We start from the raw sequence: 25,380 nt of genomic DNA, 5'->3' as shown, positions 1-25,380 counted from the left end.
TGGAGCAACTATTGACCCATAGCAAACATGAAGAAGTCCTCCTAAAGCAAAAATCTAGAAATCTATGGTTGAAGGAGGGGGACAACAACAGCAGGATTTTCTTTGCCTCCATGATACGTAGAAGTGCTCATAACAGAATTAACCAGCTCTCACTCGATGATGGCACTACTATAACAGATGAGGGAGTTCTTAGGGATGCAATTGTATCTTATTATCATCGCGTACTTGGTAGCTCCAGGCACACTCATTTCCCTTACGAACGGTTTGCTTCCCTATTCCCCGAAGATGTCAGTACCGCCATCATTTTACCAGACTTTCAACGTACTGAGATCATTAAAGTACTTAAAGGCCTAAATAATTTCAAAGCCCCGGGTCCAGATGGATACAATAGTTTATTCTTTAAAAAAGCCTGGCCTATCATAAGGCGTGATATAGAGGATGCTATCATGGACTTCTTCTCCTCTAGAAGACTGCTGAAAGCTATCAATTCTACTCTGTTATCCCTTGTGCCGAAGGTACAAAATCCATCCCGCCTCACGGATTTCAGGCCCATTTCATGCTGCAATGTTCTATATAAGATCATATCGAAACTACTTGCGGAAAGACTCAGCTATTTCGTCCCTTCGGTTGTTGGCCTCAACCAAACCGCTTTTATCTCGGGTAGACAGATATCGGAGAATATTCTGCTTTGCCAAGACCTTCTTCATAACTACCATAAGGGCGATAAAGGTAAACGCGTGGCAATAAAAATTAACCTTATGAAAGCTTTTGATATGGTAAAATGGGAAGCAATTCTTGGTGTTCTTAGGGCTATCAATATACCTCAGCATTTGTTTGATCTGATAGCTCAATGCATAACTACACCGAGGTTTTCGATAAACCTCAATGGCGAACAAGTTGGCTACTTTGCTGGTACCACTGGACTAAGACAAGGTGACCCACTCTCTCCTTATCTGTTTGTCTTGGTTATGGAAATCCTCAACAGGATCATAATTGAGAAAGTTGCAGCATCCTCCTTCAAATATCATTGGCGCTGCAAAATGAAAAAAATCACTCACTTATGCTTCGCAGATCATCTGTTTCTTTTTTCTCACGGTGATGTAAATTCAGTCATTTCCCTTGTTGATGTACTTGATGAATTTGCAGCTCTCTCAGGACTGCACTTCAATCCAGATAAATGCCAAATCGTTTTCTCTGGGTTGTCCGAGGAAGAAAAGGGAATTATATTGGATCACACACCTTTCCCCACAGGTAACCTCCCTATTAGATACCTTGGTGTTCCGCTTATTACAAGAAGACTCACACACGCAGATTGTAAGAGTCTGACCGATAGAATCTTCAAAAAAATAGAAGGCTGGGGCATGCAACATATTAGCTACGCTGGTCGTCTCCAGTTGACGAAATCGGTACTTATTTCCATCTGTACATTTTGGATGCAAATGTTTTTACTTCCAAAGCAAACTATATATGAAATTGAAAAGAAGATTAGACATTTTTTGTGGGTTGGAAATACAGAAGGCCACAGATCACACAAAGTTGCTTGGGAAGTTGTTTGTTCGCCAAAAAAGGAAGGAGGTCTAGGGTTGCCTCATCTAAAATTATGGAACAAAGGTTTGCTTGGCCATATGCTTTGGAACCTCATAAATTGTCCATCATCTTCCTTGTGGAGTAAATGGGTCCATAGTACCAAGTGTAGAGGCAATTCGATTATGTAGCTTGAAATCAAGGGCTCTATGGCATGGAGTTGGCATTGTATTCTTCAACTAAGACCGGCTTTAGGTTCAATCATATCTAGACCAAGATATTGTTGCCAAGAGGTATACGATGAAACCAGAAATGTGAGACCGGCTGTGGAATGGTCCCAATTGATCTGGAAAGGAGGTATTAGCAAGCATAACTTCATCGGTTGGCTAGTTTGTAGAGATAGTCTACAAACGGCAGAAATCATATCATGTTGGAAGCCTGAAGTAGATATTCATTGCAATTTTTGTATGTTCGGTCTGAAAAGCAAAGACCATCTATTCTTCCAGTGCACCTGGACCGGAAGCATTTGGCGCACTATTCTTGCACAATACGGAATTCGACGCCCTATAGAAGGATGGAATGATGAACTTAAATGGATGATCAATGCTACAAAAGGTAAGGACTTGGCGGCGAGACTTCTGAAGGTATCTTTCCTAGCGATCATATACTATATTTGGATGGAGCGTAATCGTAGACGCTTCCAACAAAAGTCAAATGATGCCCTTATCATTTTGGCTAAAGTTCGCAAACTTGTTAGAGGGCGAGCTTCGCACTACAAATCTTTTAGACCGTCCCGAACAAATGAAACTTTGGCTACTATATGGAGACTCCCCCACTCCATTTTTTTGTAATCTTAGTTCTAATTGTAATGCTGGAGAATACCCCTAAGCTTCTGTACGTCATCTTATACATATTACTTACATTTACACCAAAAAAAAAAAAGCACTCATGATAATATCTCAAACAGAATAATGTGTGTGATGATGATAAGCACATAGGAGTGAATCAAGAAAATCACACATCGATTTATAATGGTTTGGCTTTGTATACAAGCCTACATCCACTCTCAAATTAACAGTCTTAACAGCGGCTGGATTCTTCTAATAATCGGCAGAGCAAGTTACAACTAGCTAGTGTTGTTCCTTTTAATTGATAGATCACACTACCGGGATATACACACTGTGACATTCCGAATTTTGGCCCATTTTTGGGATTTATAGAACGTGTAATTCGTCAAACCATTATAAATCGACCTCGGGTTCTTGTTTTTAAAATAGAGATTTTGCTAGAATCGCACTCGATCGAATTTGGCCGTTATTTAGAGCCCAAACTTTGGTGACGAATTTCTCGGAGTTCCGGGACGAATTTAATTGGACGGTGTCGATATGATTGTGGCCAGCCTCGAGATTGCCAAAAATAGTGGAAAAGTGAAATTTTGGACCGGGTGCGGATTTAGACTAGTAGACCTCCCTCGTAGTGTGTTTTGAGTTAGTTTATTTTGGCCCTTTGTCTTATATTATTATTTAGGGTTTTTCATAGATCGTTAGATCGTTTTTCGAATTTGAATCGTGTCCGTTGGATCGCGCTCGAAGACAAAAAAATTAACTTTTTGTTCTCTCTCCTCTCCCCTCTGCCGCACACGTTTTTCCTCCCCCTATTGCGTCTGCCCCCACCTGTCTCTTTCTCTCTCTCTCTCTCTCTCTCTCTCTCTCTCTCTCTCTCTCTCTCTCTCTCATTCCTCTGCCGCGCTGAGCACGTCCCCTCCGCGCACGTCCCACCCCCCTGCCATGCGCACGTTTCCCCCCTTCCCCATGCAACCACTCTCTCTCTCTCTCTCTCCTCTTTCCTTCTTTTCCTTTTCTTTCTTCTTCTTCTTCTTCTTCTTCTCCTTCTTCCTTCGCCCGACCGGGTCCCGCTTCAGGCGTCTCGCCGCCCGACCGAACGCCGCACGACCGCCCTCCGCCTCGCTAGACGCCGTCCCACCACCCACCGACTCTGCCGTCCTCCTCGCGCCGCCGTGTCGCCCGGGAACGCCGCCTCGACGCTGCCTCCATCCCCTCCCGAGCGCGCGAGCTCAGCTCGTCACCGCGCCTGTCGCGGCCCGGCGTTGCTCCAGCCGGGGCCGTCCCTGCCTCCGTTCCGCCGCTTGTGACGTCACCCCCAGCTCCGGCTCGGCTGCCGTCGCCCGTCCATCGCCCGCCGCCGCCCGACCGGGCCGTTCTCTCCCCTCCTCCGCGCGAGCCGCAGCCATTCCGGCTGCGCCTGCTGTGACCGAACCCCGCCAGCCGCCGGCCAGCTCGCCCGGCCAACTCCTCGCCCGCCCGACGCCCGAGTCTGAGCGTCCCGACACCAAGCTGCCGAGCGCCCCCAACCGCACCACCCGCCTCGGCCAACTTCCTCTTCTTCCTTTAGCTTTCCGCCGTTCGCCGCCGCCGCCGTCGTCAGCTCGCCGCCCGCCGGTTCGACCAGCGTGCCCGTCGCCGCCACGAGGTCGCCGTACCGCCTCGTCACCGCCGGTTCGCCCCTCTCCCTCAACCCCGACCTCTTTCTCTCTCTCCCTCCTTCACCCTCCACCCCGCCGACCCTTCCCCTTCACCTCGCTGCCGCCGCGTGCCGTCGCCGCCGCGTCGCCGCCGCCCGCCGCCCGCCGCCCGACCAGCCCGGCCAGCCCCGGCCAACCAGCCCAGGCCGTGGCCGGCTCGTCGCCCACGCGACCAAGCCGCGCGCCCGTCGCCGTGCACGTGCCCGCGCCCGCGCCCGTGCCCGCGCCCGCGCGCCACGCCCGTTGCCCGTGCCCGCGCCCGTTGCCCGTGCCCGCACCCGTCGCCGCGCTCGTGGCCGACCGCCGTGCCCGCGCGTGTGCCTAGTCCGCACTGTTCATCCGGGCCATTTTAGGCCCGAGCCGACTTCTCCCGGGCCAAACTTAGGTAAGTGGCTTCCTAAACCCTACCTAGTATTTTGGGTACTTTATTGACTTGTCTCGGGTTAGAACGGCTAGGGCGTGTTTTAATTTAATTATATTATGTTATAATTGTGCTATTTAAATTAGATTAAATAATATGTTTGACTCGAGTAATGGTGTGTGGCCGACTTGAATGTCGGGTTTGTGGATTGAGGTGGCGAATTGTGAATTGGACTCAGTGGTGATTATGGGTTGTTTGATGCAATTGGCATGAAATCGATTTAATTGAGTGGCGTGTGCTTGCTTGTCGATTCTAAGCTCGGATTGATCGGAGGGCTACGGACTTGGGACGTGTTGACGGCGGTCCGTGTGAAGGCATGAATGGCCGATGTGCCAAATGGATGCGGGCTTGAGACGTGTTGACGGTGGCCCGTTGAAGGCGTGTTGGACCGGGACGTATTTACGTCGGTCATTGGAATTTGAGCCCGGATTGATCGGAGGGCTACGGACTTGGGACGTGTTGACGGCGGTCCGTGAAAGGAAAGTGTGGCTTGGGACGTGTTGACGGCGGCCACTGGAATTGATTGAATGGTATGGCTTGGGACGTGTTGACGGCGGCCATTGGAATTGATCGAATTGTGTGGCTTGTGTGCCTGTGAGACCGGACTTGAGACGTGTTGACGGTGGTCCGTGAGAGGAAAGTTGGTTGGACACGTGTGTGCGATGTGATTGATTGAATTGGCTAATTGTACGTGTGGATGCTTGGTTGGATTGGTTGATTGCGAGTGGGAGTGTGTGTGCCGGGTGATGGTGATGTGGCAGTGAACTATTCTTGCATTGTCATGTTTGGACTAATATGCAGGGTTTGCACGTGGTTCTAGGCGAGGTAAGCTTATCCTGTGAAACTGGTTGTGTTGTCTGGTGACTCGCATGTTAGACTTGTCTGGGTACGCATTGGCCTACGTGGGGTATAGGGGGTTGCTTATTGAGACTCGTTCTCACGGTTATTATATAACCATTTCAGATCCGCGACCGTGAGTGATGGGAGACGCTGCAAGGGCATCTTGGAGATCGAGGACGGGTCGAGTGTCCCGTATTTTGAGTTTCCCCTTTTGTAAAGGAGTTAAGTTCGCGAACCATTGTCCCTTTTGATGAGCATTGTATGTATTTGCCAAGTGTAGGAATTATAGTTATTGTTTTGTGCTATTGTTACCCCTTGTCATTATTAATCGTCCGGGTTGTTTCTATTTGTTTCCGCGCGTGCCTAATCTCTGATATTTGGGTTGGGTCGGCGACGTGTCTGGGACGTCGCATTCAATAATCGACCATCGCGGGATGATCGCGCGCTCATAGGGTGCGGGGCGCGACACACACTGCTCTTACACTTGTACAATCAACTATTAGCTATTCTAGACAGAGCAAGACAATTTCTATTTTTGATAGTAATCGCAATATTTTATTAGGTCAACCCTCTTCACAACTTCACTGTTCCTTGTCTACTGAGCTCCTCTATGTGTCCGTTAGAGATCAACTAGCCGTTGAGAGTCGTTGGAGGAGACCTTGGAACAATACAAATTCAAAAAAGAAACATCTAATATGGGATAATGCAATACAAATTCAAAAGTTTAGAGACATCCCTTTTGACCAACAATGTAGATTGGGCCAATTTCCTTGCCCCATTTCCCCGATGATAGCAATTCCGTGTTCTTCGTCCACCACCTAATGTGGAAAATATTTAGCCTAGATCAACCGATTGACTGGATCCAATCACACCATTGAATTTTTATGGACCGTGTGAAATTTACATGGGATCAACGTGATTAACAATTATGGTTGCTTTGATTTATTTAACTCTAATCTAGGCAAATTTTCAATATCTAGTACACGCACCGCTGGCTAGAAGATAAATGTTTTCTTCATTCAGTATTCTATTGTTAGATTTGTTTGTCCTTTTTTTTCTAGAATGATTTTGTATACTTGTTGATGTGATTTTATACATAATCTTTCTCTTACGATGATACTTGTCAGCAGAAAATCCTGCACAGATTTGAGCAAGATCCCTTTCAATTCTATCAACAATTAAGTAATTAATCTGAGGCTTTTTATGATATCCCGAGACCTCGTGAGGATTTGCCGTAGATTTTTTTTTTTCTGTGTTGCAACACTTAGTATAAGAATCACAACATGATTATGACAAGTTGCAATAAAAAAAATCAGTCTCTTAAATATGATAAAAGTACCTTCATTTATGGCTTGTGCCAACCCATGCCAATCATATGGAATTTGTATTGAGTATTTGGAAAAAGTATATGATTTTTAGTAATACATATAAGCTAACAGTTGTACTGCGACAACCGTGATCGGCCGATGCCTGGAATCGAAATGATTTACGAGAATGAGGCATTGCTCATGACCCGGACAAAATCCACTAACCTTCGCCTGACCAATACCTTCATGCCCCCGTCCATAACCCCACCGTCAAACGCATCCATGCAAATGTTCTTGTCCATCAGTATGGCGCTCACCCATGTCTTCACATTGCACGTGACATCTAGCTCACGACCCGACCTGAGCATCCAAACTCCGTCACCTACTCGACGAGATCGTGCACAAAATCACCCATTCTTTACGAGCAACAATATAAGGATAAAATTTGCTATGAATGAGCCCGAATTGATTCTGGATCAATTATGAATTACTAAATTTGTATCGTATAAAAATGAATATGGATTAAATGAATCATTTTAAATCAGACAATTTTCGACTCGTCTCAAATTCGACCCGGCCCACCCATTTAACGGTAATCACTTATATGGTATAAGGATCCCTTTGAGAAAGCCCTTTTCTTTTCCATTCCTTGAGAATGAGGAACATTGTCACCTTATGTGCTATGAACACAGCTATCTCTCGCTCGAGAAACTATTAGAAAAGCGAGAACCAAATCACACATTGAAAGGACAACTTGCAGTAAATCTTCATCTTAAATATCCCCTATAAAAAAACCTTTCTTGACATGCCAAACTCATCTATTTTTACACTGCTAGAACTACTCTGCAGGTCAACGTACAAAGCCGTCCAGATAATTGAGATCATAACTTGACATTGAGCATGATTCTGGATTAAGAAACTTCACCATCTCGAGCTAAGCAGAAGATGCAAAAACTCATGTATTGTAGCGATTCTTATTACCTTTATCAAGCTTCTTTGCATCCTCCTGCAAGAGCAGAAAAGAAAACCATTAAACTACTTCCAACTTTAAAAAATGCCTGGAAAATAAAATGAGGATTATGGTTCCATAGTTCACTCGCAATATTCACAAGATTCTTATTAGAAGAAGAAGAAGAAGAAGAAGAAGGAGAGAGAGAGAGACATCAGTAAAACAGTTGGTTGAATAAAACATACATGAAATATGAACCCGATATTCTCATGGTAATCTAGAAACTCCTTCCATTGCTTCCCTATGCTCACCTGCAATGTCCTTCATTAATTGTTGTTTCTACACCAAAAAAATCCTCCATAGTTCGTAGAGAAATCATTTCAGTGGCAACCACATAACCCTGAATGGATACAGACTCTCAAATGCAAAAAGATGATCCAGATTTTAGTTGAAATTAAACAGCTGCCATTTAAGAGCAGTCAGAGCACATTTTTGACCCAATTGCATGGTTATTAATGTGTAACATAACTCTTTTTCAAAATATGCAAAAAAGGAAATTAAAAAAAAAAGAAGAAAAAATTGCTCACTCAGACACCCAAATGAGAACAAGAAAGGCAAAAAGAGATCCACATCCCTCATTATCTCTGGAAAGGAACATACTCGTCAGTCGAGTAATGTTAAATCAGAGTGATACAACTACTTGTATAAAACAAGAACCAAGGTTAATCTCGTATATTCCCACCTAGGAAGAAACTCCTAAGAAAAATCATCTACAAAGCAGAGGAGGAAAAATTTTCAGAGTTACAATGATAACTAATCTCGAAGTAATCGGCCTCCATTTTTATGTAGAAGCCTTATTCTTGTTACAAAATCCAACATATCCTAGTCCTATAAAAACAGAAAGTTAATGAATATAAACAATGTGCATGAAACTTAAATCAAACAATCATTTGATATACAAACAGGGTAAGACATAATAATATTTGGTGAAGTAGAAGAACCTGTGCAACTTCATTTGCAGCGTTCTTCGTCCACAGAGATATTTTCTCCTGCCTTCTGACATTGACAACGGCTCCACATATTTCATCTCCATGATCAAATTGTTCTCCAATCATTGCCAGCAACTAATGCAAGAAATAACAGTAGAAGGACTTATAAGAGCATACCTTGCTTATTGGAATACTTATCTACAGAGTAACTGATGAAAAGCATACCGTGTACAGCCAACAGGTATCAGATTTCCCTCTGTTGAAGCTCACAGTCCACTTCCCTCCATTAGCACAAACAGGGTCCTCCCATTTTGGCTCAATTTTGTTTTTAAAGCAATAAAGGTCTGCTTGAACAGCTAATTTGCTTGGATGATGTATGTTATTGTACAGACTAAAAGCATGGTTGGAAGATAAATCCGTCAGATTGATCCATAAGATTAAAATCAACATGATGAAGCCTCCATTGCATAAAGGAGGCACAGGTGGAAGCATGACAAAAAAAGCACATTTAGAAAGTGTGAGATGAGCAAATTTCGTTGATTGCAACTGCGTTTAGAGAAAGCCCAACTCCACATCAAAGGAGGATCTTGCAACATTGATGTAGAGTCGAAAGCAAAAGAAATAGCAATGAAGCTATTTCAACATCAAAACTATGGGTCAGATTCAAACTTCCAGCAAAACTCAAAAAGCATCCTTGCAGAGTAATTCGTTGTTCACATAATACAGAATCCAACCCATGTCCAGTATCAATTACCCATATCACTCACGAAATAAGTATCAACAACGAAGCTTGAAGCCTCAACCTGACGAAATTGCTGGGAATGGGCCTATGGTGGACAAAATCAATGACTAAAAAACAGTGATCTTACAATTCATAAAATCAAGCAAAAAGTAATGAAGAAGTCAATTTCAGTTTTACAATCTTCAATTTTCAACCACCGAAGACGTATTTGCACAGGACAGAGCATATGCTCTGCGAAGCCAGTAAAATAAACTTCCACTGATTAGTTGAAGTCTCAAAGAAGCTAAAATATAAGCATACACAAAGGCCTAATTGTTTGGCCTAATTCCCTAAAAAACCCTCAACTTTAGGTCAAGTCCCAAATCTGCCCCGAACTTTTTTTTGTCTCAGAAAAAACCTCAAACTTTAGGTCCAGTCCCAAATCTAGCCCAAACTTTTTTTGTCTTAGAAAAAACCCCAAACTTTAAGTCCAATCCCAAATCTGCCCTAAATTTTGTTTTGTGTAAAAAAATCACCAAAATTTAATTTATTTTAAAAAATATACCACCGTGATCCAGTCCCAACTTGATATGGCACTTCTACGTCGATAACAAATCCACAACAACAAAGTAATGGGGCTTTTTTTTAAACAAAGAAAAGTTCGAGGCAAATATGGACTAAACCTAAAAATTGAGATTTTTTTAAAATTAAAAAATGTTTTTTGGGGTGGATTTGTTATCATCCCTAACTTTCATATCCTAGAACGGTTTTATTTTGGAGAATTTTCAACAATTTTTATTGGGTTGGAATTGTTATCGAAGTGGAAATGTAATGTCGGTATGTACCTATCGGCTCATTACTCTGCTGATGTTGATTTGTTATTGACATGGAAGTGCCACGTCAAGTTGGGACTGGATCACGTAGGTATATTTTTTAAAATAGATTGGCTGATTTTTTTTTACACAACAAAATTCGGGGTAGATTTGGGATTGAACATAAAGTTTGGGGTTTTGTTTTAGACAAAAAAAGTTCGGGGCAGATTTGGGACTTGACCTAAAGTTGAGGGTTTTTTAGGGAATTCACCCCTAATTGTTTCTAGTAAATAAACCGCAAAACATCTTTAAGAGTTTATGTTTATCTAATCTACACTACCAACTTCAAAAAGAATCTGGTAATAATTTCCCTCGGTCAAACTTTGAAATTGCAAGTTTCAACAATAATCCAATAAAAACTTGCGAGAAGGGAGAAAGAAAACTCGAGAGAATAAATCATGAACGACACAATCAAGCCTCTACAATGTCCCTCAAGGGTTTGGCTAAAAGCTTATAATGTTCTAAGAAGAAAAGCCAATGTCCCATGGAAAGTCAGAGTTCGGACCCCACGTGAAACATATTGAAAAACTAGATGAAGCAGAATTTCCTGAGGATAATAGTACTCATGCAAGTGCACGAACCTTGCAGCCCTGTTTCCAGTCATGATGCTAATTGAAAACTCAGGGCATGAAGGATAATCAAAAAACAGTTATAGTTCCTAAATCCTTGACGGTTGACGAGTATAATGAATGCACCATTACGTTCGAGGTCAATATAAGGGATAAGAACTCTGGGAACATCATCATGACCGATTCAGCTTAATAAAGCTAAAGGCTTGATTGTTATGTCGCCCACTGGAGAACAAGATTTCTCTATTCAACATCAACCCAAGAATTACTATTTCTTTATCAAAAGCTATAAGCAAACTCGAATTCAACTCATAACTTCCAGTATTCTTTGAACTGATGATCTAACTCAACTAAATGGAGACACAACACCCATTGCTCAAAACTCGAAACAGAATCAGCCACGGTCCTTCTCCTCAGATACACCCAAACCACAAAAATTTGCATCCAGCGAGAACAGAATCAGAACAACATCAAACCCATCAGCCTTAAACACGACAAGAACAACAACAAATCAGCCAAACAAGAAAAACAACCTAACCACAACTCAATCGACGCAAGAAACACAAAAATTCACCTCCAGAATTCCTCGACGGTAGAGAAGGTATAGATCGGGCGCATGGAGTCACCCCAGGCGACCTGCTTCGATTTCGCGGATGGGTTGTCGAACCAGAAGGTCCACGAGTGCTCGAGCGGGTGCGGCTGGTCCGCCTTTGGCTCCTCCCTCGCCGGCTGCTCGGCCGAATCCTCTTCCCTCGCGATCTCCCCCTCCTCCAGCTCCGGGTCGCCGCTGCCCGAGACGCTCTTCGGGTTAGGGTTTGGGATCGCGGCGGCGGGATTCTTCTGGTCGTCGGCGCTTGCGGCCGCCGCGAACGCCGCGGATTTCACCGTCTCTTCCACCGCCATGTTTGCTTCTCTCTCTCTCTCTATTTTTATTGCGCTTGCATCTGAAATCGATCTTCCTAGTTTTTACACGGGAGAAATATGTAACGTCCGAAAGAAGTGTTTTAAAACACACATTTCGCAACCGGCCAAACAGTAATTATTTCTATTATCTTATTTTCAAAATTAATTTTGAAATATAAATTTATTTGGTAAATATTTTGTTTCTCGGCACAAATTTGCAAAAATTTATTTCTATAATCAATTTTAGAACAGAATCATGAAGCAGGGAACAAGAATCATAAATGGAAAAAAACTTTTTTTTCCTTGTTCTTCTTCTTGGTTTTCTTCTTCTTCTTCTTTTTCCTGGCCGGTCACCGGCTGCCGACCACAAGCAACCGGCCACAGGATAGGGCCGGCGAGGGCGTCACGACCCTCGCCGATGGTCGATGAAGGCGAGGGCTAGACCTTCACCGCTTTCTCTGGATTTGGCGTGGGCGACCTTCATCGTCGCCCTTGCTAGATCCGACAAGGGCGGCTTGCGACTTGGGCGAGAGCCGCCCTCATCTGATTGGGCCAGGGCAACCCTTGTTTAGGCTGCTAGCCGCCTTCGTCAAATCCGGCGAGGGCGGCGACGAGGGTCCAGCCCTCGCCAGATCCGGCGAGAGCGGCACTTGCCTAGGTCGTGAGCCGCCTTTGCCGGATCTGGTGAGGGCAGCGGTGAGGGTCCAACCCTCGCTAGATTTGGCGAGGGCAACCCTTGTTGGCCCTAGCCATGGCTAAGGAAGGGAAAGAAGAAGAAAAAAATATTAAAAATTTCAAATATATTATTAATAAAAAGAAATTTTGTGCAGTTACCAAATGCATTTATGTTCTTTTTCTATTCTAAGAATAAAAATTTTGAGCAGTTACCAAATCCTTCAAATGGTTAGAAATTATTTCTCGATACGAAAAAAAAAAATCATTTTTTAATAGAAATTGCTTCCCGGAACATAATGATTGCCAAACGCACCCTAAAACTATAAAGATCACTTTATTTTTCCTCAATTGCTTATCTCAAATTGTAAATCTTCAACAAAAGTTGTCGATAATTAATGCCACGTCATCTTTACTTCCTACAATAAAAATAAAGATGTGCAATCGTTTATCTTATGACATCTTGTATGTCCATGCTAGGTCATCTTTAGGGCTGTTAATACGGGGTCACAAACACATACTCTGACTCGTATTTATTTGTATGGATTATAAAAAGGTCATCTCAAACTTAAAATATGGATTGTAATGAGTTTTAAAGTTAAAAGCCTAAAATAGATGAATTTTAGCGGGTCGATTATAAACCCACTTTCAGCCCATTTAAGAAACAGTTCATGCTTAACCCACTTCGGTCCTTCTTTGCCTGTCTCTTCTCTCTCCCTCTTTGATTTCATGACTCCCAACCTTCTTTGTTTGTTCTATCTGCTTTCGCTAATGTTAGGTTTTCTTCAACCTCGTGCTCGCAACTTCACACTACTATGACAAATTGCACTTCTGAGGAGACCTAAACTTTCACCACCACCTTCACACCCCCATCCATAACCTGATCAGCAAGCTCCCCCACTAATTAGACGAGTTGGTATATGGAGCAACCCATTCTTCAAAGACAATAATTTAAGGAGAAAAGTTGCTAAAAATGGATTGGGTCGGGTCGGGTCAGGTTTGGGTCGGGTATGTGTTGAGTTCAACATGGGTTACTAAATTTGCATTTGATACAAATGGGTCAAAATGGGTTAAATAAGTCAATTTGAGTTAGATCAAATCCGACCCAACCTACATATTTGACGGGTGTAAGCATATCCTAGCTTTACTTTGACTTTCTCATATGTCACTTAATGAATATGATTCAACTGCAACGAAGTCAAACTCTTTGCCTTCTTGGTATGCACGGAATTCGTTAGAATTAGCCATGTAATCTCTGTGCGCTATTCGCTTCATATCGAAGAACTACACTCCGGTTTGTTAATTTCCTTATTATTTCATATAGTGCAGCATGTTAGAGATATATGTAGAGCTATTTTCAAAAAGATGAATTAGTATAATTTAAATGCATCTAAATTTTTTTTTGTTTCGTGATAAAGATAGGAGTAATTTGTTATTTTAGTGCATAAAATGTTTTAGATTTAGTTAAAATTCATGTTTAATTTCTCGCGCAATTATTTCTTATAACTTGCTCTCATTGGTCATGTCCCACGATGTTATTGAGACATTCTGAATTTCGACCCACTTTCGGGATTTATGAAATGATATTATCATCAATGCACTTTCTGTTATATCTCACTCGGAATTGGCCATTCTTGAGAATACTAACCGTTAGGGAATGGCTAGTTAGGATTTCGTTACGCACGATCCAAGAACTCGAACTTGGATCGACACTTCGACTATAAGGATTGACGAGGGGATATTTTGGGCCATTATAGGCCGATCCAAGAATGATTATGGAATAATTTAACAAATGTTATACAATTGAGTCACGGGTAATTCCGTTTAATCGTTGTATGCATTCCGAACGTTCCAAAATCGATTTCTAACGATCGTGTCATTCGGAACTGATGATTGACCCTCGTAATTACATGACAACCGAAGTCAATATGGCTCGAGTAAACTTAAACGTGGATTGATATCAAATCAACCACGGGTCGACACGCGTAAACCCTAAAAGCCGCCCATTAGTTTGAGATACACGAAAGTCGCGTTTGATCGATTTTGGCCATGAATTGGAATCCGAACTTGGGTATCGAACTTTCAAGAATCCATTTTGAGAGATATGTTTAGCTTACACTCTCTCTCTCCTCACTTTTCCTTGCTCTCTCTCTCTCTCTCTCTTCATTTTCTCTCTCATTCTTTCCCCCTCTTGGCCATGAGCCTCACCACCACCCACCAGCACCTCAGCCCACGTCCCTTGGTCACCGTGGACCACCGTGAGCCAGCCCCAAGCCGCCGTTCACGCCCGGATCAGCCGCCATTCGCCGGATCGCCGTTTGGCCGCCGCCGTTCGCTGGAAATTCCAGATCTGGCCGTGGCTTGCTGCTGCTATTTGGGCTTAGTTCTTAGCTTAAATTAGTGGTAAGTAACTCCCTAAACCTTAATTAGGTTAGTAGGTTACCAATGGATAGTGTTTAGGGGTTGTTAGGGTAATTTAGGGGTTAATTTAGGGGTTATGGTAGATGATGAATTGAGGATTTGTTGGTGGCTGGATTTGATGATTATATGGCTGATTTGAATGTTAAGATAGGTAGATTATGTGACTTGAGCTTGAGCATATGTTTAATGTTGCTAATTGTGCTTAATTTGGCTAATTATGATTGTTTAGTGGTTGTTTTAATTAAATTCGTGGGTTAGTCTTGTGGATGCAATAATCATGTGGTAGTGGCTGAATTGGATGATTTGGACATTGATCATATGGCCCCCATTGATTCTAGATTGGTTAATGTTAATTCTAGGGCTTAATTAACATGATTATGTGTTAATTTTGATCATACGGTTTAGATTAAATTAGGATGTGATAAAATGATATCATATGGCTTATTAGAGATGTGAAGTTGATCGTGTGACTTTGATTGTCAATCGCATGGCTAATTAGTCGATTATGTGCCGATTAAAGGTTTAATGACGATCGTGTGGTGGATTAGTTGTTTAATGCCGATCGCATGGTTAAATTGTTTAATCATATGGTTAATTTATTTAATCATGGCTGAGTAGTTGACTATGGCTTGATCGTGTGGTTGGAATGATGATTTCGTGGTCTAGAACGAAGATCGAATGGTTGAAATTGATGTTTCGTGGTTGATCTTGCACTTGATGAATAATCGTAGGACTTTGAAAGTGGATCATGTGGTTAATTATGGCTATTGTCGGCTTGGCATGGCATATCGTGATCATATATCGATATTTGATATAAAAACGAGTGTGATTCATGGCATATTTATTCGTAGTACATTGCACGTCATATACACTTGCATTGGCTAATTAAGGAAGATTAAAATTGGCAATGCGTGGTTATTTACGTGTGTGGCCATGATGAGTTCCGTCTAAGACAAGTTCTAGACGATGCCCGACAGAAGTTCGGATGCTGTCTAGTACTCGACTTGTCGGGGGTGTTCGATCCCAGACATTGCCGATCGCGGTGGAGGCCGGATCGATGCTCCTAAATGGAATGCCGTTCGGTACCCGACTTGTCGGGAGGGGGGGGAGGGGTTCGATCCCGGACGTTGCCACGCCCAAAGTAGTGGGGTGATGCCTGGCTATGCCGGAAGACCGGCGGGAGTTCAGTGTGACCTATGGTGGGTCGTTAATAATCTGGATAACTTCGAGTGTTATGTGCATATGGTATGCTTTGCGCTTGATTATGGTATAAAATCGTGAGGCACGGTATGGGACGGGCCGAAGTGATTTCATCTTATAATCGAGACTCGTGTGAATGATTGAGTATGTCTGGATTATTATTATTGCTGTTATGCATTTTGATAGTATGCCATAGTTGTGATGCAATTCGAGACTTTGCATAGTATGTGGTACCGTTATTCATTTTATAAGAACTTACCCTATCGGTTATAATTGCATGATTAGGGTGCCGAAGGTACGTATTGCCCTAGTCGAGGCTTAGGTAGTTTACTTATTGAGATTTTATCTCATTCCCCGTTGTTAAACATTTTAGTCCCTCAACCTTGACTATGACTGAGCCTCCGCTACGTTTCAGGGTACCAACGGAGACGGAGCATTGGGTGACTGAGTACCCAGTTGGTGAGGATAGGGAGTATCGGAAATATGAGAGTACGGTTTGGATCGATAATGGCGAGCAGTACTTGACAGCTCACAAGTACATAGCTTGGTTTCTGAGGGATGGAGCTCAGACTTTTGGTCCTCTCCGGGAATTTGATATTCCCCCTGACGACGGTTTGGGAGTGTGGGATCTTATGGAGATTGATCCCCCTGGTGGAGCTGTAGTTAATCCTGAGTCCGAACCGATGGTTACGGAGCCCCCGGCGTGGTCCGAGGGGTCAGAACCTGAATCGGAGCCTTTGCTGTCTGGTTCTTATAGCGAGGCATCTGACCCGGCTTCGCCAGGAGCATTGCCAGGATGCCGTGGAGGTTTGATAGGGTTAGAGATCCCTATCTTTTTGGAGCTCCTCTTTTGACTAGAGTAGTGGAGCAGATCGACCACCCTATCCCTTTTTGAGTATGCGTGGTCTGAGTTTGTGGCCTTTAGGAAGGCTTGTATATGTTATTGTTGTATATGACGTTAAGTTTATAAAATGGTTTGTTAGTTTGTTTAAATTGTCTCTCTCTATTATCCCGTTTGAATATTTGTTGAATGGAGTGTTCGTTTGGCTTCCGCGTATATTCTCTTATTCGATGGTTACGGGTTGGCGACGAATCCTGGGAGTCGCATTCTTAACGACCACGGCGGGATGTTACGTGTTCGTAGGGTACGGGGTGTGACAGTTATAATAAGGCCTTACATTGAGGTTGCCGATACGGTTTGAGTTGTTTTTAGATTTCCTTCTTTTTTTTTTAGCTTTTATTATATGTTTATTATTTTTTAGTGATTTATGGAATGCACACTTATGCATATCCATATAGATTTTCATATTTAGGGATATAAACTAGAAATGATTTTGTACAATAATGTCTGCTAAAAGATAAAAGATATAGGTAACATGCATGAGGTAAAACTAGTGTTACTAAGTCCTCGAAACCCAAAATCTCCAGTTTAAATTCTAGTATTATTCAATTAAGCGAAAAAGCAAGTTTTGGTAAGTAGGGTTTGGAAGAGCTCGTGCAGAGCGTAAATGTCACCTTAGTATAGGCTTACACATGCTTGCCTAAAAATCTATTAAACCAACCAGGGATTCATATCGAAGGGATGGCAACAGACGTTTGTTTCTATCTTTCTCCTTCTATACGGCACTAGACTCTCCTTAGTCTCTATAGGTTGTATTGGGCCAATTTTTCTATAATGAAGAACTTATCTAGCGATCTCGATTCTGATCATATTCTTTCCTGGTAAATTCTTATGAGTAGACTTTTTGTGCTAACTTATGAGTAATAGTCTTTGTTGTCTGATCAAGAGATTAAATACTCTAGTTTCTCTTTAATTTCTTCTATAAAGGAGTACAAATACATAATCATAGGAATTAAAGTATCTTAGTACATATCAAATCTCATGGCATGAAAAGTTATTATTGAAAATAGAAGGGAGATGTTTTAAGGGTATATTGTTCCTTAAAGTTAAATTTGATACTTACCACCTTTTAATTGTCTGAAGTTGCATAGTGAGACATTTTTCAAAATGATTTGCAGCTCATAATCAAAATCCCATTTCTAAATATTAACATACTCCCACTTTGAAGTAGTGCCAAAACTGAAATACACAATATCGTTCAATCATAAAGATACTGGTATAACGGAATACCTATGTCACAAGACATTATGCTTTTTCGACAAACGATGCTGTAATAGTCAATACTCCAAGCGACATAGAAATTGATGTACAAAATAGATACACAACATTATGCGACAAACTCATAGTGGATGCTTAAGTATGTTCGGCTCGTCAACAAAGCTTGGCAAGCAAGGGTCTTCCTAAATCCTTCTCGTTCACTCCCCTTGAAATGCAACAGCCTTCTCCGGTTGAAGCTTCATCCTCTCTAAATAGGACTTTCCATTAAGCTTATGTGAAAAGTAGTCTTTGACATATTTCTCCATCTTTATCCTTCCGAATAGCGCTGGACTCTCCTTAGTCGTCAGAGATTGGATTGGGCCAATTTCTGAGTCCAGCTTAGGGTTGAAGAACATGGCAATTGAGATCCTTTCTCTAGTCGAATTGACCATGGCTCTGTGCTCGATGCTGTTGTAAAGACCATTGCTAAGAATCTGCAATTATAAGCAAAAGAAAATCATATCAGATACGAGTGCAAACGGGCTGGGCTTCAAGGAAATTTTTGGCCTGGCCCAAAGAAAAAAGGAAAAAATGGGCCTGGTAGCCTGGCCCGATTGAATCTTCTTCCGAAAAAATTGTTCCAAGCAGACCGAGCTGATTTGGTCTTTCGTGCTTCCGAATTATTTTGAATACTCCTAGTAATAGATACCTTAAATTTACCAAATTATTTGTACCATATATTCATGGTTGTAGAAAATTATATGAAATGCTTTTTTATGACAAGATGCCTTAGTATTGCCAATGAATCCGGCGACTATTCCACTGAACAAATTCAAGGCTCATGTTTGTTAGGAAGGATTAGAAACGAAATTGGGCATCGAGAGTTTCGAACTCAAGTTGTCCTACACCAACACCATATAGAAGTTGTGAGATCTGAGGATCTGTTTAAGTTGACTTTCTCTTTTTTGTTTGGGTCCAATCTAATTCTCATGCTTCACACAGTTTGACCTTTTTGAAATCCAAATACTTGACATTTTTACAATATACAAAAATGGACACGTAAATTCACACATATTTTTTGAAAAAATTTAAATTATATAATATTTTAAATTTTATTAAGAAATCAATAAAATACTAATGACTTTACTAAATCTCAAACAAACAAACCCTAAAACCTTAACTGACAAATGAATACATGATTTAGATATTAAATCATGTAATGATCAATGACATTGTCATCGAAATCTAAATTTTCTGAAACTAGCAGAACCTAAGGATTATAGTCATTATCACCTTACCTCCAAACGAAACTCATTTAACAATGATGCACTATGTTGTTCGAGTTAATTAACATGCGTTAAGCTAAAGGGGCAAAAAATATTGTTTAGACTCATGTGACATGAAAACATATGTTTCTTCAAGTGACCTAAAAAAGGGTCTAATAAAAAGATAAAAACAAATTAAAAATTCCAAAATTGAAGGAGAATGTTTGCCAAAGCAAGAAAACTGTACCTCCATAACATCTCCCACATTCACCACAAATGCATTTGGTAGAATGTGAACAGGTGTCCAACCTCCATCCTTTTTAATTTGGAGGCCGTCGACACCGTTGATTTGGTGGAGGATGGTGATGCCGGTAACATCCGAGTGCGGTCTCATCCCGACAACAAGCTCCGGCTGTGCGCACGGAGGATAGTACCCCATCCGCATGGTTTGAAAGCCATCCTCAAATAACTCTTTCACCTCATTCATCTCGATGTCTAAGCATTTTGAAATCAAACGAAGTAGCTGCATGGCCAGCTTTTGCATCTCCTTAATGTAAGAGTCTAAGGTGTTTCTGCATGTGAAAGGAAGGTATTAAGTATTATCGACATATTCACAAATTGTGGAAGATTCTTGTACGTGATAATACAACATGTGAGCCAACTTAAATGTGCTGTTAGATCATCTGACTTCTATGTGATGCCCACCTTTTCTACAGGCATGCTCACATAGAATGGAGAATTATTCTCACGTGAAATTTTATAAGCACTGAGAGATTAAATTTGTTAATTATTTGTGTTTTCTATTATTTTAGCATCTTTATATTTGGTTGCTTTACTTTGATAATAAAAAAAAAACTTAAAGTTTGTACTTCATATACTAGTAATATCTTAGACAAGGATGCTGATAACATCTTAGTATTTTATATTAGGAAAAAATAATTATAATTATAACGGAGATAATAGTTATTGAAAGTAAGATTTGAACATCGAAAAACTTTTTTCTTCTCACTTCCAAGTACACTACCAGACAATTGAAAACTCATTGTTTTCCTTTAAAATAATTTTCACAAAAAAAATTCTCTTGCATTAAGAAGTTTTTCACAAAACAGATGGACCCTTAGGATCCACTAGTTTCGTAGAAAATAAACGATTTGGGAAACATTTTCATAATCACTTGTATCACTTACAATCGCTATAGAAATAAATTGTTATCGATGATAAAAATATTTTTCATTAACTAATTATTTCAATCGATACAATTGATCATTTTTAGAAAAATATTTCCCAAATTATCCGCATTTTGCGAAACAAACAGAGCCTTAGTCTTTGTGCAATACTTGCTTCTCTAGAGCTCACCAACATAAATCTATAGGCAGGCCATTATCTTGACGATGTACAAGACCGTCACATCTATATAACATGTGTATTTTGTTCACGTATAAAGATTGAGAAACCACCTGAGTGACAAAGGGAGTTCTGGAAAGAGATGAGATTTCCTTTTGGCGATGGGGTTGACTGTCATGAAGAACCTGTGGCCCCAGTCGAGCTTTTCTTCTGGTCGCGTGACATGCCCATAACCTTCGACCTCTCCTGACCTTATTTCAAACTTCATTTTCTCCGACAAGGGAAGCTTGAAAAACTCTTCGATTTCATGCCTTAGATCCTCCAGTAGAGAAGGACCTATCCCGTGGTTAACCAGCTGCATAGACAAATTGCCATTCTTAAACTTTAAATTAGTAAACTTACAGCCTTAAATAGTATTCAAATTTTTCAATATAGTCTTGATTATCACACCCTCAGTTTTTCCCTTGGTCACAATGTATTTGATCTTTTACAAAACGAATCGATGTTAACAGAACAGCGAACGTGCACCAAACTCCTCGTAAAGACATAGTTAATTGCAAAGAGCCATGTGCATATAAGTGCCTTTGTCGATTTTCTGAAACTGTTGACTTGTATTCTCGTCTTTCCTATAATCAGAAGATGCTTTTGTATCATGTTTTCTAGAAAGGATCGTGACTTTGCACCTTGAATATAATTCTAGGGATATATATATCATTAAGTATCTTCAATTTGTATAAAATATCCCATTGGTGGGGGGGGGGGGGGGGGGAATGGCCCATGCTACCCTTTCCCATAATTGATCATGTTAAAATAATTGCAAGTATAAATTGATTTACCAAATATATATATATAATTTTTTGTAAGTAGCATCAATGTTGATTGGTGTAGCATCAATGTTGATTGGTTATATCGAGTTAATAATGTTGAACACAACACGCCTATTCAACGGGAGAAACAAGAAAATAACATGAAATTCCGGATGAAAGTTCTAAGATATGCTCAACTCATATATCTACACGTGCTAGTATAATTTCTAATCATAAGTCAGTCAACGTGCTTGTTAGATACCGATGATGATGAGTTGTCATGATTTGACTTACTGACCCCGAGATTATCATTAAGTCATACGAATTGTCGGTCCATTTGTTATGCATTTCGGGACCATAATGTTTAAAATAGACCAAGACAACTTTTAATGCACATGGCAACTAGGTAAAGGAAATAATATTGTTCGGTCTTTTCTCTTTGACTAATCTCCTATTAATAATTCTTTAAGAAGACACCTCGGAATGCATTGTCTCCACGACACTAAGCAAGATTGGAATTTATACTCATATGGATGACGTAATACCAAACGTCTACCCACATGTTGCGCAAGATTTTAAATTTATTAATTTTTTAAAAAAAAGGACATATAAATGAAGAATCCATAGAAAAATAAAGTAAATGAAAAAAAATTGAACTATTTATTTGTAGGTGGTCTTTCTGGAAACGTAAAATATGTAAAAGGGAGAACCATATCACAAAAATGGATAAAAACCGCAACACAAAAGTAAATAAGATTATACGAGCCGTAATGTTGATATGCACTATGTTAATATGCACCTTCAGCCTGGTTACAAATAAAATAAAATTGACAATATTTCAAAAATGAAAGAAAATAAACTTTTTAATCTCTATAATACATATCTCTATATGGCCAAAATCGACTTGCAAAAAAAAAAGAAAGATACTGAGGTTTCATTCATCCTACTCTTCCCATTTATGCTTAGGTAATTCCAACAAAATCACTGAAAGTGAAACATACTAACCGACCGACCAAAAAAAAAAACGTACTAATTGATCTACTAAAACAGAAAAACGTACTTGAAGGTTGTCCGGAAAACATTTGGAGTAATTGTCAATTTGAAACAAAAGCAGTGGAGAAAAGATTGATTGGGATCGTTCAAAGGTGGAGTAGAAATAAAATCATAACAAAAAAAGGATGGTGTAAAAACCACTACTCAAAGGAATATGGAGACCATAGACGTTGGATGGGAAAGCCAATTACATCTAAACGAAGAAATCAATCCACTCATTCATTACCTTTTATCAGTCCTATAGTGAGATTTCTCTCGACAGACATAAATATATATTTAATGAATAATATTGGACATACTAGAATTGTGTTTGGGTATAGTCTAGGAAAAATGGAGAGAGATGCGGAATTTGTATCCATGAATAAAGAAAGGGTGTGGAACGGCAAGAACTCAAACTTAGTTTCATTTTTTTAGATTACATAGTAGTTACATACTCATGTTTTACCTTTGGAACCACTTTACACCTTCACTTCGGTTATCCATATGTCTATATTTTACAAAATTGTCACCAAGAAATGCACGTCTCCAAATTCTAAAATCTCACACTTACCAAAAGCAATCAAACCAACTAAAAATTAAAATACTCGAACTCTACGCAGGATGCTAAAATAAGTTTGCAAGGATGGAAAATTTGGTTTTTTTTACTAGGGGGTTTTGCTTAGAAATATGTGGACAATACTTGCAAACACAGAGGTATGTAAGTGTAGTTTGGTAACATATGAGATGCGTTTTTTATTTTGTTTGTGTTTTTTTTTTGTTTTCTTTTTAGCAAAAGAAAAGAAACGAACCATAAATTGCTTGACTAAGGCAATACTTGAGCTCTCCTATCATGATAAACTGTCATGTAATTGCGTTGATGTTTCAGTCCGGTAGCACTAATCACATGCTCATAAAAAAAAAAAACTGCACAGTACAAAGTTGTACCACATACATACTCAATATCCAACATAGAAAAAGTTCATGCGAACCAAGTCAACCTTTGCGACCATCTCCAAGGATTTTTTTTTTTGGCAATAAGGGCCCGTTTGGCAACGTGCCAAATAGTGAAAATTTCTGTTATTTTGTTCCCAGAATTAGTTTGGGAACAGAAATCCGTTTGTTAAAATTTTTGTGCCCGGGCACAATTTTACAAAAAATTGATCTCAAAATCAATTTTGGAATAGAATCAAGAAGAAAAAAAAAGTAGCTTCTTGATTCCGGAACAATTTTTCCGGAATTGATTCTTCTTGGTTTTCTTCTTTCTTTTTTATTTGTTCTTCATCTTCTTTTCGGTCCACCGCCGGCGACCGGCCACCGACGACCGTCCACAGGCAATCAGCCATCGGCGACCGGATAGGGCCGGCGGGGGTGGCCTTCGCCACCCCCGGCGACGGCGAGGTCGGCCTCGCCAGATCTGGGTGAGGTCGAGCCTTGCCCAGCCAAGGCGAGGCCGACCTCGCCGTCGCGGGGGGTGGCGACGGCGAGGTCGGCGCCACGGGCGAGGTCGAGCCTCGCCCGGCCATGGCGAGGCTGACCTCGCCGTCGCGAGGGGTGGCGGCGGTGGCGAGGTCGGCCTCGCCTTGGCCGAGCGAGGCTCGACCTCGCCGTCGCGACTGACGAGGCCGGCGGCGAGGGCCGCGACGCCCTCGCCGGCCCTGGTCTGTTGCCGGTTGCCGGCGCCGGCAACTGGCCATGACCAAGGAAATAAAAGAAAAAAAAAGGAAAAAAAAGAAAGAAATATTAAAATATTTAAAATATTATTAATAAAAAGAAATTTTGTGTAGTTACCAAACATATTTATGTTCTTTTTCTATTCTAAGAATAGAAATTTTGGACAGTTACCAAACGCCTTCAAATGCTTAGAAATTGTTCGAGGGCACAGAGTAAAAAAGAATCATTTTTTATCAGAATCTATTTCCGAGCACAAAATGGTTGCCATGTGCAGCCTAAATCTCCAAAAATCAAAACCTGGGTCATTCACAAAAAAGAGAAAATGAAGAAAAATTGCGCGATGCATCGAACGCATATGCATCCCATTCAGCTTAGCCTTTGGATGTCGTGGAGTCCATGTGGCCCGACCGACCGACAACATCGGAGGGTTCAGGTTGCAAGGCGGAGTTTCTGTTTTAGGTTCGCCTGACTTTCAATCGAATAATTTTAACAAAATTTGAGACGACATGGGCTTAAAAGATAGAGACGGGAGTGTGAGAAAACCTGAAAGAGACCAATGTCTTTGCAAGCTTCATGCAATTTCTCCAATTCATGATCACCCACGGTTTGGTCCGACGACAATTTGCCCAAGTCAATGACCGGAACAATTGGCGCTTCAGTTCTTCCATTATCAGAGATGATTTGTGGTTCTTGGTCACGACGAACATACCTCTCTGGAACAGCCTCCATGGTTTCTTTGATGAGCTCTTGAACGCTCACCATGGAAGAATTAGTATGGAGAGGTGGTGCTTGTGATTCCATTGCTTTCATTCGATGCTGAACTCGCTCTTGCATGGCGCTATTTATAGTGAGAGAGAGAGAGAGAGAGAGAGAGAGAAAGAGTAAAAAATTGGTGAATAGAGTGGAAGTTTGTATAAACGGCTCATATTCAACAATCAATGACACAGCTTGTTACATTACTTAATAGTCAATATACTACTTTTTAAATCAGTTTTTATGTGTTATATAGTGAGTTTGTATAACATGCATACACATGCATTTGAATATATAACATATGGGTGTATATATACGTAGAGAGAGATCCAAAACGTGAATACATACAGATCTAAAAGTCAAAAAATAGCCCAACAGGAAAAAGGCAAAAGAACATAAAATAAAAAACCTTCTGTTTGTGTCGTTTCTGATTGATTTTGTATGATATGCAAGCTTTGTTTTTTACGGTCTTATCTATACT

At 40.9% G+C, this 25,380-nt stretch overlaps 2 protein-coding genes across 3 annotated transcripts; both read right to left on the bottom strand.

Annotated features, from left to right (window-relative positions):
* Positions 1-7,388: 7,388 nt before the first annotated feature.
* Positions 7,389-11,709, bottom strand: LOC115691613 (eukaryotic translation initiation factor 4E-2-like). Of its 2 annotated transcripts, XM_030618309.2 has the most exons (5): positions 11,309-11,708; positions 8,798-8,963; positions 8,585-8,707; positions 7,829-7,894; positions 7,389-7,640 (listed from the first exon to the last, which is right to left on the bottom strand). In XM_030618309.2, the coding sequence occupies exons 1-5, from the start codon at positions 11,635-11,637 to the stop codon at positions 7,590-7,592; spliced, it is 735 nt and encodes a 244-aa protein (XP_030474169.2). In that variant the 5' UTR covers positions 11,638-11,708; the 3' UTR covers positions 7,389-7,589. The 2 variants fall into 2 exon arrangements, with proteins under 2 accessions (XP_030474169.2, XP_056171276.1); XM_056315301.1 differs by lacking the exon at positions 7,829-7,894 and having other exon boundaries at positions 11,309-11,709.
* Positions 11,710-18,148: 6,439 nt separating this feature from the next.
* Positions 18,149-24,947, bottom strand: LOC115691607 (codeine O-demethylase-like). The gene is made up of 4 exons (XM_056311774.1): positions 24,690-24,947; positions 20,751-20,992; positions 19,541-19,865; positions 18,149-18,522 (listed from the first exon to the last, which is right to left on the bottom strand). The coding sequence occupies exons 1-4, from the start codon at positions 24,945-24,947 to the stop codon at positions 18,247-18,249; spliced, it is 1,101 nt and encodes a 366-aa protein (XP_056167749.1). The 3' UTR covers positions 18,149-18,246.
* Positions 24,948-25,380: the final 433 nt, after the last annotated feature.

This window comes from Syzygium oleosum, unplaced genomic scaffold (genome assembly GCF_021117445.2).
Source record: "Syzygium oleosum isolate NSW1041296 unplaced genomic scaffold, Sole_v2.1 Sole_v2.01, whole genome shotgun sequence".
Lineage (NCBI taxonomy): Eukaryota > Viridiplantae > Streptophyta > Magnoliopsida > Myrtales > Myrtaceae > Syzygium > Syzygium oleosum.
Note: the sequence above shows the minus strand (reverse complement) of the source record. Positions and strands in the feature narration are given on the sequence as shown.

Coding starts and splice junctions, on each gene's coding strand:
- LOC115691607 (XM_056311774.1), bottom strand. CDS start 24,947: ATGGAATCACAAGCACCACCTCTCCATACTAATTCTTCCATGGTGAGC. Junction 19,866..20,750: donor GAACTCCCTTTGTCACTCAG/GTGGTTTCTCAA, acceptor TTTCACATGCAG/AAACACCTTAGACTCTTACA. Junction 18,523..19,540: donor ATGTGGGAGATGTTATGGAG/GTACAGTTTTCT, acceptor TTATAATTGCAG/ATTCTTAGCAATGGTCTTTA.
- LOC115691613 (XM_030618309.2), bottom strand. CDS start 11,637: ATGGCGGTGGAAGAGACGGTGAAATCCGCGGCGTTCGCGGCGGCCGCA. Junction 8,708..8,797: donor ATACCTGTTGGCTGTACACG/GTATGCTTTTCA, acceptor TTCTTGCATTAG/TTGCTGGCAATGATTGGAGA. Junction 7,895..8,584: donor CTGCAAATGAAGTTGCACAG/GTTCTTCTACTT, acceptor AGGACATTGCAG/GTGAGCATAGGGAAGCAATG.